Genomic DNA, 18565 nt, shown 5'->3' with positions numbered 1-18565 from the left:
CTAAGCCAGGAAATTACCATCCCACATATAGTTGAAAGCTGCCACTTAGTTTTAGTGGAGGGAGAGAACCCATTTTATTTGTCCTCTGTATGGGAATAGTAAAAGCAAGACATGGAGTTCTTTAAGGCAAAATATGTTTTCATTAGTGAAGTCCTATTATTTTCCTTACATAATTTTCTTCAGTCGTGTATATATTTTTTGTCTATTAGGATAAGAGTCCTAAATGATTCAACGCCTCTGATCTCTCTCCTTGTTCAATGTCTAGGGAGATGGGCCAGAGTGATGGATAAAACCAGCTGGTCACCTGGGAAAGGTGGCCCTTGTTTCAACAAGTAAATTGTGAGGGCTATGCAGAAAGTGAATAACGTGTTCTTCGTAGCCGTTATCTATGAAAAAAAAAAGTAAGTGTACATGTCCTCAGAATAAGGCTGATTATTCTGGGCTCCTACCACCGGAAAACAGTCACTTTTCTACCTGTGGATTTTCTGGTTTTTGCACAGCTAAGAATTCTCCTAGGCACATCTGCCTGACTTGGTGTGTGCAAGCCCATTTACAGCAGGAGAGGGAAAGCTAATTCCAGCTGAATTTCGGTCACCTTTGCCTTCTGGGATATATAGCATTTCCCTTGAAGTTTGTACAGAGTCTGCGGTTGGCGCAAACCAGAGCTACTGGCTGCTTTGATACTTTTGTCTCTGCTCCATCAATTGTGCAGGCTTTTGGGTTATTTCCAAGTTCAGTCCAACCTTCTGGTTTTGATCTAGAGACGCTGCTGTTATTTTGATCTTTTATCTTGCTGTAACTTTGTTTCCTTGTGTTTGTTCCTTAGTGGTGAGGTTGGTTAGGAGCAAAATGCTTATTTCAGGCTAAAGGTTGCGGTGAGCGCGAGAGAGGGATTTTTAGATTCTGAGGCACCAGGATGGTCTGGCAGATCTGGAGCTTCATTTCAGGGAACGCTACTGTATCGTGCTTGCCTAAAGCCAAGTGCTGAAGTTGTGACCGTTTTAGACACATGGATGCTAAAAGATGTTGGAGTGAAGGTTTCTGTTTAGTAGAGGAGGGGGAAGAATACAGGATTTGATGGCCTTTGTGCAGATTCTCAGAAAAACAAACGTTTTAGCTCATGAACAGCAGGAAAAATGGAAATTGCAGTGTCCAGGGCAGTTCAGTCAGTTGCTAGTTAAATGATAAAAATTTCGTATATAAATTTGTGGGTTTTTGTATAAATGGTATCATGAGAGGGATATAGAATGTGCCTCCATTTGCTCATGGAGTTATTTCCAGATTGCTTTTATACTTTATGTATATTTATATATATATATTTGTATGTTTGTGGGGGAACTTGTGCTCACAGGTAATTTTGAGGGTGAGTGCTAGTACTGTTAACTATTTTATCTTTCTGAGGTGGATTGAAAGTGTTGGGGTTTATTCTGTGTTTACATACAATCAAGGCGAATCTATATTTTTAAAAAGAAGCAGACTCTGAATTCTAGATGAAAGTCGTGCTTCGCGTTCTGTGGTGTAAAGGTTTTGTTCGGCTTTCTGTAGGGATGAAGGTTTAGCTGTTTGTTCCTTGTCACTGTTTTCAAGGTACTGAGTGGCCTTTGTATCCATGAAAGAGAAGGTTGCATGTGGTGGTCTTACCTAACCCAGCTTCTGATACCCATTTTTTAATTAAGTTCCCAGCTAAATGTATGCTGGGGGGGTTGTCATTAAGGTCTATAAGGATGACAGGAAGGCAGCAAGAGTTCCAAGATAATAGTCATGTAGCCCTACTAAAGATGAACATATGAACAACCTCCTTTCTGAAGTAATATTTTTTTTCTTGATTTTTTTTTACTTATAAAAAGTTAAAAAAGAATTCATACACTTTCTTCTCTGAGCTGCCGTGTATGCACATAGAAACACAGCACCTGCACTTGGCAATTCCTCTGATTTTGCTCTCTTCACTTCTGCGTTTGCTTTTTGCTCTTCTTCCTCCCCCTCAGAGCTCAAAAATGTTTGCATCAAGGTATTAATCCTAGGCAGGAGTTTCAAGGGTACGATACCGCTATTGTTAGTGCCGTGCCAGAAGGGAAATGCCGAGCTGGGAAAGAAGTGCAGGAAGGACTTGATTGAACTCCCATAGGTCTTCCATTGAAGATTCTCATTATCTTGTACAGACTTTCGTTCATCTTGCGCTGTACCGTAGCCTTAGTGACTGCAGGGTGGAAAGTCAGCTGCTTCGGTTCAGTGCGTGGTGCGTAGATCATTGAATCAAAAATGTTGCATTTATGCAGCTGCTGTTCAGAAGAAAAAAGCCTTCATCGATGTAAAGTTTTTATGAGTGAAATAATGAGATATAATCAAAGCAAGAACACGGGTCCTTGTTTCCAGTCAGATAAAGTGGTGAAAATTCACTGGTGTTATCCTAAAGGATGAAACAGTCTTGAAACCACAATTTTTCTACAAGTGTGTCGCTATGTAAGAAGCAGTAGTTCCGTTGATATGGGCAGCTTTACTCAGACATGCAATCACTCAGATTTTTCTTTTAATAATCAGGGGACTTTATGTATGCCTTGTACTAAGTTCTGACACGCTTACGCATGAAAATGCTGGCTGAAGTTGCAGCCCGGTAAGACGACACTCGTGGTAAGTGCCATAGCTGGAGAGAAAGCATCTCTTAAAATCATCTTAAAATCTGAAAATTGATTTGTAATAGTCAGATACGTAATAATGGAAGAAGCCTGTGTGCTGGGTAAGGTAACGCTGCACCAGCCCCCGTGTGAAAGCTTGGGAAGCCGTGCCCCCTGCTGGCATCGCCTGCCCCAGTTTCTGGATGGGAAGATGACATGCCTAAAACTTGGTTCAAAGCTCTTTAGAATAATTTGGAGTCTTTCCAGCAGCTCGCAGTGTACTTTGGATCAGGCCCGCAAGTTCTTGAGACTTCAAGGACTTTAAGGCTAGATCTAAATTCAGAAACCTTGTTTCTCCCAAGGGTATTAAATTTTTTATCTTCCGTTAGTTGCTGAATATAGGTCAAAAAATGTTTTCAAGAAGCTAAAGGGTGTATAACAAAAATAGTTTTATTTTATAGTATAAATATTAGATTGGCAAATCTGCAGTAAACTATTCTTTATCCATTTGATCAAACTTTATCCAATTATATGTTTTTTTTATACAATTACGTCTATTTTTTCACCATTAATATGTGTTATCCTTCCCAGAAATCCATCAGTAAAACCACCTCTTCTCTTTTCATTTTTCTGTTTTTCTGTGTAGTCATGTTCCAGTCACAGTTTTGAATCTGCAGAATTTCATCACTTAGATGGGTGCAGTAGTCCTCATAATAATTAAGCGTAATTTATTTTCATGTAGTTTATTTAAAATTGAGTATGTTTTTAATATTTTTTCCTTTCTTTCAAAATTTAGGTGGAGAACAGACCAAAGTATTATGGAAGAGAGTAAGTATTTTCCTCTTTTAAGTATCTGTTGGATGTATCCAAAAGTTGTTGATGTAGAACTAAAAAAAAGAGGCACAATGGAGGTCTGATAAAATATTTTATTTTACTTTTCAGCTGGGAGCTAAATGTATTGAAAGCCTAATAATTTAGCTATGTTACAGTCCACTACTGCTGCTCACAACCCATGGACTGTGCTGCTATGTGAGCCTGCTTGATTATTTTGCTTTTCTCGGACAGTTTGGGGAAAAAATATTGTCTGGAGTATTTCTTCCTTTTATTTTTGTTGTCGCTTAAGCCTCCCAGTGGTCCTGCGCTGGCCTGGGGAGAAGAGAAGCAGCTTGCCTCTCTCACTGCCTTTTTGTGTATGTTCCTATACTTTCACCACCCTACGTGGTTGTGGAAATATGTGTGTGTACTACTGCGTGTGTAAATGCTGTTCTCCCTGCTAAAGTTACAAGGTCCGAAATACCCAAAGAAGAGGTGTGGTTTTGTTGTGAGGTTAGTAACAGACCACTAGAGTATAATTCCTATGTGCTCAGTAGTCTTCGTGCCAATAAATAGCTTGAAAGGGGCTGGATCCTGCATTGACATGGAGAATTGGGCAGGTGAAGCTGAAGGGCATAGCCACTGCAGCAACCACCCAGAGCTGGCATTTGGCTTTTCCTAAGAGTAATCTGCTGAGGCCCAAGCCCTCATCACTAGCTAGATTACTTAGACCCCCAGGTTCTGTTTTTCCTTCCACCCCAGACACATCATCTGTGTTTAACGATCCTTTTCTACCATCAAAAACCTCAAGAGCCAGTAGCTTTGCCCCTAATTACTGAAGTTTCATTTCTTAAGTATTATCTTTAACAACAGGGAATTCGGATCTAGCCACTAGAGTACGACAGAGCAGAAGACAGTACGTGGCTCAGTAACCCATCACGCTTCCCACGGCAGGACTTGTAAAGCCATTACTGCCCTCTCTTATCCAGGAACCTGCCTGGCTGTTGACATACTCTGGGTTTGTGGAGCAGGCAGGAACTGTAGGAAGTCACCTTGGTGAACCTGCCCGGGCAAGATCATGTTAGTTATTATCGCTCAGAAAGCAGATTTCAGAACCACTGGGACAGCCCTATAAAAGCAATTGACTCAGCGCTCAGTAGTGCGTGGAAAGAGAATCAGGAATTTCTAGGGCAAGAAACGGAGAAAAACGTAATTATATGACTATATAAATCTATGGTGTGGCTGCATTTTAAATAGCGCGCGTAGTTCTGGTCCCTCTCTACGCCTTCCTCCTCCCTCCTTTTTAGAAAGGTTATGGAAGAAATGAAAAGTACCGCAAAGTGCAACAGCGGTGGAGCAAAGGGATGCGGCTCCTGCCATAGGAGGAAAACGAACTTCTCCCTCAGTGGGTGTCCAAGGGAGCGACATGCACAGTGTCCCTCTCAGGTTCATTGCCACGGGGTGCTGCGGAGGCCAAAAGCATAAAAATATTGATGGGTTTACAGGTGAGATTCTCAGATTCATGAAGGGTAAGGTCAAGGCTGATCGGACACGACTTCTGGCTAAACCAGCGAAGGATGGATAGGGATGTGAAGTGGAAGAAGTATTGTCACTGCTTCCTGTACTCTTTCCGTAAGCATTTCTTGTCAGCTGCTGTCAGAGGCAGGCGTCTGAGTTCAGGGGATCTTGTACCAAGTACAAGCCGGTTTTATGCCCTTATTAAACTGTACCAAAAATATCCATGAGAAAACTGAGATTACACAGTGCTTACCACCCACGGTTAAAGAAATTTCACGGGTGCCCCAAGGATCCTGTCCCAGTGATTTCTTAAACTGATCACCAGGAGAGCTTTTTTCCTAGTATCTAACCTAAAGCTTGTTATATTTTATAATGAGCTTCTGGTGGCGAATAGCTTATGCTCATTATTTTTAACTAGAGTTATGAATTGCCATGAGTTTAGTGATAAACACATGCTTAAATTATGTCATCTAGGGGATTCTCGTTTCAATTTTGATGTGGCAGTAAATGAGTGTGTCCCCCACCACTACAGACAGAAAGTATGAATCAGTTCACATCACTTTGAGCAGAAAGTCACTCTGGAAAGATCACCTAAACCTAATATTTCCAACATGTAATAGTTGTGAAAAGACAACATAAAGAGAACGGAACAACAATTACATTTACATACGTTGTGTTTTTCTTCTCTTCCACTACCCAGCCAGAGGCACGGTTAGAAATGTGCCACTTCATATGTGTTGTCAGAAATGAGAAAAAGCTGAAGGCCAGTACATTTTAGCGCCTTTTTTTCAAGACAGCAGCAAAAATAGAAACTTTCAAAACCTCTGAGGAGACACTCGGAAACTTATCAGCTAGCAAAATGTGTGTAGGAGTTAAGACTCAAACTGCTGTAACGACTTCTTTTGTACTTATGGAAAGATCACCGACAAGTATTGATTATTCTAAGGTTACTTGTGCATCCTAGGGCCTCTTTTTTTCTTAAAATAGCAATGACAAAAGAATCAGAGAAGTATTGCTTTTTTCCAACACTGAATGAGGAACTCATTGAAATGAAGAAAATTTTTCTCAAGGGTGCTCTGTCTCTTCTTCTACTATAATATATGCAGAATGGAATTCTGAGTAATTGTTGCCATTTTTTGGCTCAGTTTTCCTTACAAATTTGAGGAAGCAGTGTTGATATAAAAATAAAGCAAACTGATCATAAGAATGACCTCTTATTTTAATTTTAAGTCATCTTCATCTAAAAAAAAATAATGCCTTTGTGCCTAGTTTTCAATTTTGTTGTAAGGCCTCTAGAAAGGAAACAAGGGAGAGGGGCGCAGACTGGTAGAGCAGAAAAGTTGTGAAAAGATGGGGCATTTACAGAAAATAATCTTTGGGTGCAATCGAGTGTTACACTGACTGAAACTGCATACAGAGTGTAATTTTTGTTTTGCCTCTATGCCGGACTTGCCCAGGCTGGATGACTGTCCTGACACTTTTGGATGCTTGGATGCTGTCCTGATGGCTTAGACCACGATGCTCTGCAATGCAGAAGTTTTCACATGGTTTCTGGGATGGAGGACGAGGTGTTTCTGGTCAGATTGTTCTGCAAGTCACTGAAATGTCTTCCCTTAGGTTTCATGGGATCATTTCTCGGGAGCAAGCAGATGAAATACTTGCTGGCGTAGAAGGAGCATACATTCTTAGAGAAAGCCAGCGGCAACCTGGCTGCTATACTCTTGCTCTCAGGTAAATGCTGTTTTAATAGGGGCTTATAGTTCAAATCTAAATGTGCTTAATGGAGGGGATTATATCACTCCCTTTTGAGTGAAGTCTGTGTCCACCATTACTTACACACTTCATGGCGTCAGAGTGATTTTACACCCTCTTGTCAGCAGTTGACCATCACAGTACTGCAGCAATTCAGTTGGGCCTTCAGCACTTGGCTAGGAATTCCCTTTTCAGAAGCAGACTCTGCCCATTTTCAAAATTTTTGCTACCTAGAGTTGAGTGTTGTAAAGATGGAACTTCTCCCTGAAAACTGTGTAGAAGTTGTGCGTACAGAACAGGAGAGTGTCCTGGCAGAGGACACAGCCAGGTTGTCCTCTGAGCTCAGTGATGTGTTGTACACAAACATCAACGATAATAACCCTGGATAAACCTGGAAAATAATGAAGTCCCGTGGCTGACCAGCTGTCAAAGGCAGCACGCTGAACTTCAGTTTTCTTTCCTAACTGGAATTCAAGCTTGCCGTGTAGAAATACCGTGTGAAGCATGGGGTGCTGCTGCTCAGAGAAGTACCAGTCTGCTATTCAGCTGAATGAAAAATTCAGTGGGAGCCCAAGCTACAACCTCACTGCCCCTCACAGGTGCCATTCCTTGAAAATACAGCCACTTCTGGCTTAACTGTGCCATTCAAAACCTGCCCACACAACAGTCTTACAGCTGCTGTGGGTTAGGGGCAAGAGGACAAGATACTCTATTGGGTTTTGACAAAACAAACTCCTCGGCAGTATCTTGCAATTTTTATAGCATTATTACTTCTGTGCGATATAAACAAAAGTCTGCATTTTTACCCTTCTGCTGGTAAGCCAGAAGGAAAAATCCTTTAAAGAGTTACCCCAAGTAGCTGTAATACGGTGCTGAAATCATCCTCAGAATTCGTACTGATGTGCAGATGGTAGAGCTGTAAAAGCTGGTGAGTCACGCCAACTAAAAAGTGGTGTAAATTAAAAGCAACTTTTGTCAGCTGAAAAAGAACAAATGTAATTTTGGGGGGTTTTGGAGAAAGATTTCAAAATAAAGAATAAAAAGAACTACTAAAGGATGGGGATTACGGCAAAGTGCCTGTTGGTTTGACACAACAGCATGATTTCTAAATCCATCTGGATAATTATTTGTAGAATCAAAAACCAAATTTGATTATAAATTGGGAATTCATCTGAAAAATGTGGGCGAAAAAATGAGAGGCTTAAACAGTTTGATTTGATATGCAGACACATGCACATTTGATGCAATATTAGGACCATTTAACCCAGTATCGTGTCTTTCAATCCTTTAATCAAGAATGGGATTCTAGCCTCGGTGTTATAAACTGCATGTGCTACTACACCACTTCGCTTTTTAAAACACTCTTAAAAAAACCCCATTGATTATACCTGCTGTAAATAGGGCCAGAATTATCCCACAGAAGTTTGGGTGTTCAGTTGGGTCCCTGAATTAGGAGCTTGGTCTCCCTGGCTTCCTGCCAGAGGGTGATCCAGACCCTTGGGATTTAATTACTTGCTAGAGGTGCCCATCTCTCTTCACTGACTGCAAATATGCCCATGGTGGTTAAGCATCCGCTTTCCACACCTCAAAAACGTTTCAGTATGGAAGAGCCCTTGAGACATTATGCATTCTGCTACGAGGTCTTGTCAACGTAAACACGCCTTTCCAGTCACTGCGGTAGTCCCTTTAGGATTTAGATTTAAACCGCATACATCTGGGTCACGTAGCTTGTTGTGGAGACTTGGCCTCAGTTCTGTAGCCCAGTCCGTGTGATGCAGTCAATTTTGGGTTTGAACTTGAGTTGGTCTCTCCACAGAGACCCAGGTTGCAGCCGTGGGCATATTCCATATGCAATCCAGACATACAGACTCGTCAGCAAAATTATGCCCTGAGCGTTTTGCCAGTATGAATTCCCTCTCTCACACTTCCCTCTCTCTTCTCTCCCTCCTCTTTTCCTGGTATTTGCAGATTTGGTAATCAGACCTTAAACTACAGATTGTTCTATGATGGGAAGCACTTCGTTGGGGAGAAAAGATTTGAATCAATTCATGATCTGGTTACAGATGGCTTGATAACACTGTATATAGAAACAAAGGCTTCTGAGTATATTTCCAAAATGACAACAAACCCCATCTATGAACACATTGGATATGCCACTTTGCTCAGAGAAAAAGTGTCCCGGCGGCTCAGTAGAGCAAAAAACGAATCAAGAAAAGCAAGTGTAACAAGTGAAGAGAATACCCCAGTTGAAAAGGTAAGTATTCGGTTTTACATTTTGGCACTTAATACCAGTCTTTCTGTCAAATCCTAGAGAAAAAAGTGTTTTGTCTAAAGACCTGTTTCTATTTTTCTGTACTTCATTAAGTATTACTATCACACTGAAAAGTTTATATCCTGTTCATGTGATCTTGGCTCCAAACTAGTATTTGACTGGAGCTTAAGATGAAAGCTTTCTAATAAGTACCAAACACAAATGTTTTCACTGTGTAAATATATATACCATTGAACTTAGGAACTGCATCTAAAATTGTTCACAAGTTATGTTTCTTTGTCCACGTATACTCAAGCATATTCCACAGCAGGATTATGAAACTGGTTCCTACTGACCCTTCACCACAGCTCAAGTTTGTTGTCTTTCCATTCACAGTCCAAAGCTCCTCTTTTCTGCCAAAGTCTTTGGTGGATGGGTAACAAACTGGGATATTCTGTGTTTTCTTCCCTTTCTTCTCATGGGTCTGAAATTGGGATATTGTGTGTTTGCCTCCCTTTCTTCTCGCTCTTCTCATTTGAAGTGGGCTTTTCTTGATCTCCTTCTTTCAGGCACCTGTGTCCCATAGCATTCTATGGACTAGGACTTGTTTACATGATAATAAATTGCGAATTTTGTGCAGTTAGCAGCCATCTGAACATGTAAAATTAGAAATTCTTTGACATATGAGAAACAGTCTTGTAAGCAGTGACATGTGGATATTTTCATTTCCCAGGTGGTAAGGCAGTAAGAACTGTCAACCAAAACTTTTTTTTGAGTCCAGTGTTCGTGCTGAATTGACTTACTGGCATTCGTAAGCGTAATTCTGCAGTGTGACTGATGATTTTAGTGTTCAGTGTACTGGCTAGCTATTTGGGAACTAGAGCTGATTTGTATTTGGGAAGCAGGGGGTGAATTTGCTGCCATATAGTAATATTGAGCATGAAAAGATAGCAGTTTTTTTGTGTGTATCCACATCACTCTAGTACATTTCTAGCATAATAAGCTGTTGGGTTCACGTATCTTCATTGGCTGATTATATACTGGTTTGGATTTCTCCGTAATAATAATTGCTTGAGTAACTGACCTGACATGTAAACTTATTCATCCTCTATAAGAAATTAATTCCATTAACAATGACATTTTTAAGGGAAGGCATACTGCCACAGGGAAGTCCTTTGGAGAATGGCACAGCAGCAAGTCCTCCATCCAAATTTTATTTCAAAATGAATCCACTGATGACAATATTTTTTGATTCAGTTGGATGGTATTGTAATATGCAAAAGGAGAGGATGCCGTTGAGACAGGTCTCATGCTTGTTCAGTTGATTCCTGTGATTGGACACTGGTTGATTTTAAATGCTGTAATAGGCACAAGAAAGTGAATTTTGACTTTATTTGGGGCACAATAAGAAATAAACATAGCGCAGTGTGACAGACATTTTTGTGTATATGTTTTTGTGTAGGTAGGAGAATGGTCCAGAGGATGTTCTGGAAAAGTTTCTTTTATATCGAGAAAATACTGGACCATCATTGAGATGACTGTAAATATTATTACATGACTGTAGTGTAATAAAGCAATCATGACAGTTGAAAATCATGCTACATTCTCTATGAAATCAGGAGATTTTTTTTTTTGTACAAGGAAAAACAATTTCAAAATTGTGTTCAGTTTTACTTACAGTTCTTGCAGTTGAGGAGCAATGGTCTTTTGTATCTCTCAAAGTGCTCTTGAAGACTTCAGAGGGGTTTGTTCTAGTACCATATATTTCATAACACATTGTGGTTTTTGTTGTGCTTGGGATTGGATGTCATTTTTCAGGCTGGGCAGTTTTGAGTAAGTACTATAAAAACTCTTCTAGACCAACAGAAAGCAAACCATTGCTGAAGGGGCCCCTGCCCTCTTTCCTTCACCACCTCCTTTTGCTGATGTACGGTTTTATGCAGCTACACAGTAGGTGACACCAGAAAAGCGCTCCGGATTAAAACTAACTCAACCAGAAGAAAAAACATGTGAAGTTTCAGCCAGATCTGCTACCTGATCCACCTCATAGAGTGGAAACGCAGCACAAAGTAGCGGGCAAGACTTTCTTCTGATAACAGCTCAAAAAATTACGATATGGACGTAAAGTGACTGTAGAGCTGCATCCTTAGTTCCAGGTACCCGTGCTTGAAAATCCTTGGACTTGATGTAACTTTCTGTTGATAGTGAAAATACACCTCTGGGCCTCATGAGTGATTGAATTAGAATTATAGAATCATTTAGGTTGGAAAAGACCTTTAAGATCATTGAGTCCAGCCGTAAACCTAACGCTGCCAAGTCCACCACTAAACCATGTCCCTAAGTGCCATGTCTACACATCTTTTAAATACCTCCAGGGATGGTGACTCAACCATTTCCCTGGGCAGCCTGTTCCAGTGAAGAAATTTTTCCTAACATCCAATCTAAATCGCTGCTGGCACAATTTAAGGACATTTCATCTCATCCTATCACTTGTTACTTGGGAAAAGAGACTGACTAGGTCTTCTTTGGTATTGCAGCTAAATGAAATTGAAGTGTGTAAAGTATTATTTACCTCCAAGGTGGTTCACGATGTGAAAGGCAGTACTGTGGGTCCTAACCCTACAAGGATTAGTGCTCGTCTAAATTTCCAGATGTGCAGGCAGTAGCAGCCTGCAAGACTGGGCTGTGTGGCTGCACTGTCATGTAAAAATAGCTGGCTTCAGCTAAGCCATTACGTTGTTGGCAACCCTCTCTGCCTTCCTCCCACTGAGGGGAAGCAGCAGAAGGAGGAATAGCAGCTGTTTCTAACACATTTTTCTTGCCAGGAGGAGTAGGAGCAATCACAGCTACAAGAGGAGCGGGGCTAAATAGGCAAGGGGATCTGCTCACAGGCTGAAGACCTGCCATAGCAGCTGAAGCCTCACTATTGATGATTAGGACTCCCCATGGCCTTCTTTACTCATGCCAGTAGTTTTCCATCATCTTATGGAAATCCATGGGGAGAAGAAAAAACGTTACTTCAGCTAAATTATTAGCAACTGAAAGAAATTCACAGAAGTCTATCTGGTGAAGCCTACCATGGTTGCTTTTGCTTCATATATATTGAAATAAACTGGTGAAACACCGAGCATTTGTCAGTAATAGTATATAGAGATAGAGATAGAGGATAAATGGAATTTAATGTTTGTTTTTATATAAATTTTAGAAGTCCTCTAAAATATAAAAATAATATGGGGAAGTGGTAGTTCAATGGGAGTTGTATCAGATGTTTTGCTTGAGGCTGCCATGTGTTGTACAGCATTTTAGACAAAGGCCGTGGTCTGCCCACAATCAAAACCTTCACCCACTTCAATTACTCCAATAAATTTCAGAACCCTAGAAATATGTGAATGAATATTCAGTATTCTTTCCTGCATGTGTGAAAAATCATTGCATTTTTTGTAAGGTGTGTTTTTTTTGGCCCGTTGAACAGGTAAAATGTCTTTTTTTTAATAGTTGAACTGGTTTATTTGAAAGTGCTGCCTGGAGTATTTTGAATGTTTCAGAAAGGATGGAGCGAGGGGGAAAGCCACACATGCAGGGCAGAAACTTCCATTGTTTCCCAAGAGGAATGTGAGAATTCAGTGCTCTAAGGTTAAGCATCAGTACTCCTCTTACAGATTAGGCTTTTTACAAGTGAGATTTTGTTTTATACTGAAACCAATTCCGGAGTGTGAAAGTGCAGCTGAAGGCATTCGTCTCCTTAGCGGGTTTGTTAACACCGTCCGGGGAGTCTACTCATTTTGTTGCCTCCCACGTTGACAGTGGAGATGATTCAATGTCTCAGTCACTCCAGCGCCGCTGCTCCCCGGGGGGTAGGTCGATGGAAGGGGACCACCGAGGCACGGGCTGGTGCGAGGAGCCAGCATTCGGATGAAGCGTCTCGGTACTGCCTGGGGTACCTGTCTGTTCCCATAATGATAATTTCTTTGAGGTTGTAATTAGTGGAGCCATGCCCATTCCAGAAGGGGGAGTGTGATACATGGGCTGGATTAAGCTGTTGTTGTTCATGCCTTTTTATCCAACATTTTTAGTAACAGGCCTAAGAAAACGTTTATGCTTTAAGATGCTTAATGCTGACGATTCATCCAAAAGTTATTTCTGTCTGACTTTAAAGAGGTGCTAGATTTGTAGACACAGCTTCCAAATTTTAGTCCGAGTAGTTTTAACAGATCTTTACTCTGAAAGGAGACACAGTGGTTTTTAGGAATGAAGTGTTGTGGGAGAAGAGCACGCTGCAAATACTTTCTTAGCAGTGTAGGCAATTGTTGGGATCCGGCTTCAGAAAGGATTTTGGATAGAGAAATAGTTTTTCGTGCAAAGAACATCTGAAGATTGTATGTTGTCTGCTTAGGGTTGTGATTTAAGCTCGGGCAAGTTGTGATCGCCTGCTTCATGTTTGCTCTACTTACGGAATGCTGTACTCGCGGCAAATGAACATCCTAGAAGATGTAGGGCAGATAAGTACCTGGTACTGGTAGGTACTGTAATTAATTACCAGTAGTTCACATTACTTAGGAGTAAGTGTAACTTGCTGTAAGCAATTAATCTTCACATGTAGGAGAGAAAAAATTGCAGTAGTCTGTCAGTAAAATATGTAGTTCTGAAACGTTTATCGCTATCACGTATCACATTATCCTGCAACTGCTGCCCTTACTGCGTCAGCGGTCATTGTGTCCCAGGCAAGGAGGAAAAAATCTTCCTTTCTAATCCTACCCCAGCAAGTGTAATTTGGGAAAATATGTTCAAAGGATTGAGATGTTGGAAGTAGATGCAAGCTGGAGTTTCATGAATGCTGATCAGGTAAAAGCCGTCGCGGTTGCTGATGAGAAACCGTCCCAGTTCCCTGCTCTTGCACGTTCATTGCCACTCCGGTGGCCTGTGTGCTCCTGCAGCCACCCCGTGCCTCGGCTGGGAGCTGGGTGCTGGGACACAGCGCGCAGTGTCAAGCAAAGGCTGTGCCCCACACCTTGTTTCTTTGCTATGCTGGTTTCACGCGGCAGCTGTGCCTCGGTTTAGGTTGCCTTTACAGTTCCTCAAGTATTCATGTCAGCACGGGGCACACGATGAGACTGGCAGGCTGGAGTTAAAGAAAAGCTTTGGCAGCAGTTGAGCTTGAAGTATTTGCAAAAAGAATGATCTTAACCTATCTGACAGAGGACAAACTGTTGGTAAATGCGGTAAAGACTAAGGAAGGTTTTGTCAGAGCCAGGTCTCCGCTTACTCAGGTCCTGGCAAAGCTCCCATCAACTTCTCTCCAAGTAGGATCTAGCTCAGTCAGTTCAAACATACCAGTTGTACATGAAATATGAGTTTGCTTGGAGCCTGGGCTGGAGTGCTTGTTCTCTCTGGTTGCAAGTATGTGCCAGCAGCAGCGAGAGGCATTTAACGATGACGGTCTGTAAAGAATAGTGTAGCAGTTTGAGCTAAACCAACAGCGAGCTGTACGGGGAGTCTTCACTTAACAGCAGGACAGTGCAGAGGAGTGTGTTTTGCTGCTCGACACGGTAACCTCTCTATCTGTTTTGCTGGAACTCGTTACCGGGCATTTAAGTGCAAATGGCAGAGCCCATAGTTAATACTGCAGCTAGAACTAAAGAGCTGAAATGAGAAGCATATTACGGAGTCCGGAAGGTTGTAGATTTCCCTGGCAGAAAATAATAGACAGATAAGAAGGGTATTCCTATTAAGGCAAGGCTGGCAGAAAAGGAAGAATAATTTTGCTAGAAGTAGAAGTTGGTACTACTGTCCTCATTAGTCACACTGCTCACACACAGCTTCCCACAGAAGAAAATGCAGGACTTCCAGGAAAGACTGTTTTCTAACATTCCTTAATTGGAGATGTAATCTGGTTATAGAACTAAATTTTTTAGGAGCACTGCAGTTTTCCTTACGTCAAAACTGCATGGGAGCCAATTTTAAGAGAACCTCTGGTTTGGTTCAGTTTTTGTAAGTATTTACACTTCTACATCGTTATTCACACCATGTCCCTTTCTGAGGGCCTTTTAGCCTCATCTTACTGCTCCATTTTTCTCTCTTCATTGAATTTTCTACAGGTTCTGCTGTTAGCCAACATAAAGAAATCTTTTCAGTCTTTCATTTATTCGTTATTCTTCCCATTCTGCAGCTCCTCTAAACCTCTAATGATCCTATTACAGGTTGCTAGCAAATGTTTAACTCTCTGCTGGGTTGTCTATCTAGATGTTGAGCATGTCCTTCTACACAAGGGCTGGAGGGTACCGTGCTGTCCTAGCAGCAGATCACAGGGTTAAGAGGATAGTGAGCAGAAATACCTGTTCCTGCAGACTCTGGGCTGGAACCACACTGGTAATTCGACCCGGTACCTTGCCTTCAACTCCCTGGTTTCTGCGACATGCTTGGTCAGCAGAAATTAGAATTTGTTCTACAGGACCTTCTGTTATTAGGAGTTACAGTTTCACTGTCGTATGCACAGCCACAGAATTCCCAAGGGATGCCTCCCCAGCTGATTTTCCCTGGAAGACGCTCAGGCACCACACTGATAAGCAGCAACATAAAGCCTGTACAAAAAGGTGGCCTTTATCTGCATATTTCAGTAATACATGCAGTGATAAAAGGTGTGTGGCATTTTTGCTGCTAGAAGCAACAAACTTATACATCAAAATTACTTTGGGAGTAATTAATTCCTTTCATCAGTCACTCCTGCTTGTCCTGCAAGAGTAGTCGTCTACACACAGGTTACCACATATGTGTACTTAATCGTAGCATGCCCTGACATGAGTACTTAACTACAAACCCCACTATCTTCTTTAAACAACTGTTTGCAATTTAGTACAGATTTCATCCAGAATACTCTTTGGTATTGTACCACAGTGAGAAGGATTTACATGAACACAGTAGATCTACCAGTATATGCATTTTAGTAAACAGTTCTATCTTGTGAGTCACAAATACCATCTTACTGAAAATACAGCTGGCTGATCATTTTCTTTTGCCTTTCAATGCTGGCATTCTTTTGTATTTTCCAGCTGTGTCTCTTTACAGCTTCTTTTTTGTTTAAAGCATCATAAAAATGGAATAGGCAATATATAAGAAATAAAAATAAGACAGCAACCAAAGTGAAATCACGGAAAGCATCTTTTTCAATTCCTTCCCTCTGGCTGTCTATGTTTATGCACAGGAAGAGGGATCGTGCTTTGTAGTTGACCAGCATTCCTAACTAATACCTAATGTTTTGCCAGATTAGGCAAGGACTTTTGAGAGGAATAATTTGGGCTCATTTTAACAGTGATGGAAATTGAGGGAATCAAGAGAAAGAGAGGTTCCATTGCAAAGTATTTGCTTACATTGCTTCCCTGAGCTGTTAACATCTCTCCAGGTTCCTGGTTTATGTTAATACCATCAGCTTAGGATTCATGACTTTTGCCTTAAGCAGAATAAGTGATATGATTATGCCTGAAGAGAGCTTGTAAGTTGGAGACAACGCTGTTTTACACAGATGACATGATGTGATGGATATGATCTGATCCGAATGCTGCTGAAATTAATGGGAAGACCCCCAGAGATTTCACTGGGTCTTGGGGCAGTTCAGGGCACTGCTAAGCATATGGAGAAAAGGTGAATATGGAGTTTGTTACCACCAAAGTGCTTCCCAATCCAGTGTTTTAGAAAAGTAGCCAAATGGAAGTGATGAGAAAACTTCATACCTCAATACCACAACTGCAGATTAAGATTTTCTCAGATGAGAATGTGAGATTAGTACTGGAAGTGATTAGATACACCAGAAGTGCTTGCAGTAGTCCTAAGGCAAATGCCACTTGGGTCTTCAAGTGCAGTACTCTATCTGCAGCTAGGCTCTGCTGGATACATAAATTAATCTCTTCCTCTTGGGTATTTTCCTGGTTTGAGCTTATTAATAATTCTAATAAAGCTAAATGTTTGTTGCATAAAAAACGTGCTTAGTTTGATGTATTAAGAATAAAAGCCTTTTTTTTTTTTTTTTTGTCTTGGCTTTTATACTCTTTACATAGTTTGATGGTATTAAATTAGTATAAACAAACTTCCAAGGGATTGGGACAGAGCCTTCAGCATAAACATTTCATTTGTCTAGTCACTGGAAAATGAAAAGCCGTTTTTTAAGTAAAAATCTATACTTGATTATCTCGCATGAATCTTGAGACACTGTAGGAATAGGCACTAAACTTTTACAAGCACTGATAAACTGCCGTATTTCAATCTTGGAAGACACGTATTCAAATTCTTAAGATTAAGAGAGGTGTTAATTTCTGTTTGTGGAGGACTGGGAATTCGTGTCAAAAGGAAAGTGTTTAAATAGCAACTAAGATTTATCCTTTATATTTTGTGTAGAAAATAAGTATTTTTAGTGATGTGCTTGTTTAGGACATACGTTTTCTTGGCTAATTATAAAGAAAATATAACCTGTCCTCTGTGTGTATGCTGGACATGACAAGAGATGACAGGTCTGAAATTGAGTGATGAACATTGCAGGTTAGCTATTAAGGGAGGAAAAAAAAGAAAGAACAGCGAAACACTGGGATGGAATGCATGAGGGGTGACAAAATCTCCCTCATCATAAGGCATAGAAACGCGTTAGAAAACATCTGGGAGAAATGGCACAGGTAGCACTGATACCTGAGGCAGGTGGGAGAAGAACCTCCTAAAGTAACTTCTAGTCCTATTTCTCCGTGGTTTTCTGTGCCTGAAAAAATATTATTTAGGGTCTGACTCATCTTGTCTAGGTGAAGACATCGTACTAATATAGCTAAGGAGCAGTTACTCGATTCTTCCCCATGGGAGGAGGGTACATTCCACCTTGAATTCAGAATTGCCACTTCACTACTGAGGAATTAACTGCAGCTATGATCCTAATGTCCAAGGCTTCCACGAAATGCTTAATGCTAGCCAAAACGCACGAAGTTCTTCCTCTTTTATACCCTCTGCAGACCTGCCAAGGAATGTCTTGCCTGGCTTTCTATGTCCCTACATGCTTACTGGCAGTTGTCCCATCACGCTCTAGATATTATTCTTTCTAAGCATACAACAGGTATCTAATATCCACTGAGCATCTTCTTCTATAGGCAGGGTGCAGTGGGTCTCGACTCTGAGGCATGTGGGCACTCGAGTGAAGTCAGGTGCAGAGCCCAAACAAATGTCCTCTGATTGATCTGGGTTCCCCAAACTGAGAACCAGCTCAGCAGCCCGCACCCTCACCCTGCAGCTGGGATCTCGGGAATCCAGATGTGGGGATCTCCCTGGTCACCTCCGGGCTGGGTCAGCAGCTATCAGCGTAGCCGAGCTCACCGGAGCTGCCAGGCAGAAGAAGGCAGCAGCCTGGGCAGGATGACAGCTAGAAATGGCCTCGGTGAAGCACATGCTGTTGACAGCATTCTCAGCTGAGGCTTGACTACAAAGGTCAGGAATCAGTGCTTTTTATAACTGCTCGTATTTGGGAAAGAGTACGCTGTGGTGTGAAAAGTAACAATGGGTTCTTTCTTGTAATGTATTCTCAGCCCTGGAGAACAGTGGGACTGCGCACGGTCATCAGCGTGGGTTATAAAGAATGAATACTGCCAGTTAGACT

General features: G+C 41.3%; 1 protein-coding gene across 1 annotated transcript in view; it reads left to right on the top strand.

Moving 5' to 3' along the window:
- Positions 1–18565, top strand: part of CHN2 (chimerin 2) — a gene marked incomplete at its 5' end in the record, with an annotated part of 163468 nt that overhangs the window by 87263 nt on the left and 57640 nt on the right. The window contains 3 exon segments of the mRNA XM_081996287.1: positions 3409–3440; positions 6561–6674; positions 8664–8949. Of these exon segments, the coding sequence (XP_081852413.1) occupies positions 3409–3440; positions 6561–6674; positions 8664–8949 (432 nt within the window).

The sequence above is a fragment of the Phaethon aethereus genome (assembly GCF_964289735.1).
Source record: "Phaethon aethereus genome assembly, chromosome: 2".
NCBI lineage: Eukaryota > Metazoa > Chordata > Aves > Phaethontiformes > Phaethontidae > Phaethon > Phaethon aethereus.
This window is presented reverse-complemented; position numbering and strand designations above follow the sequence as displayed.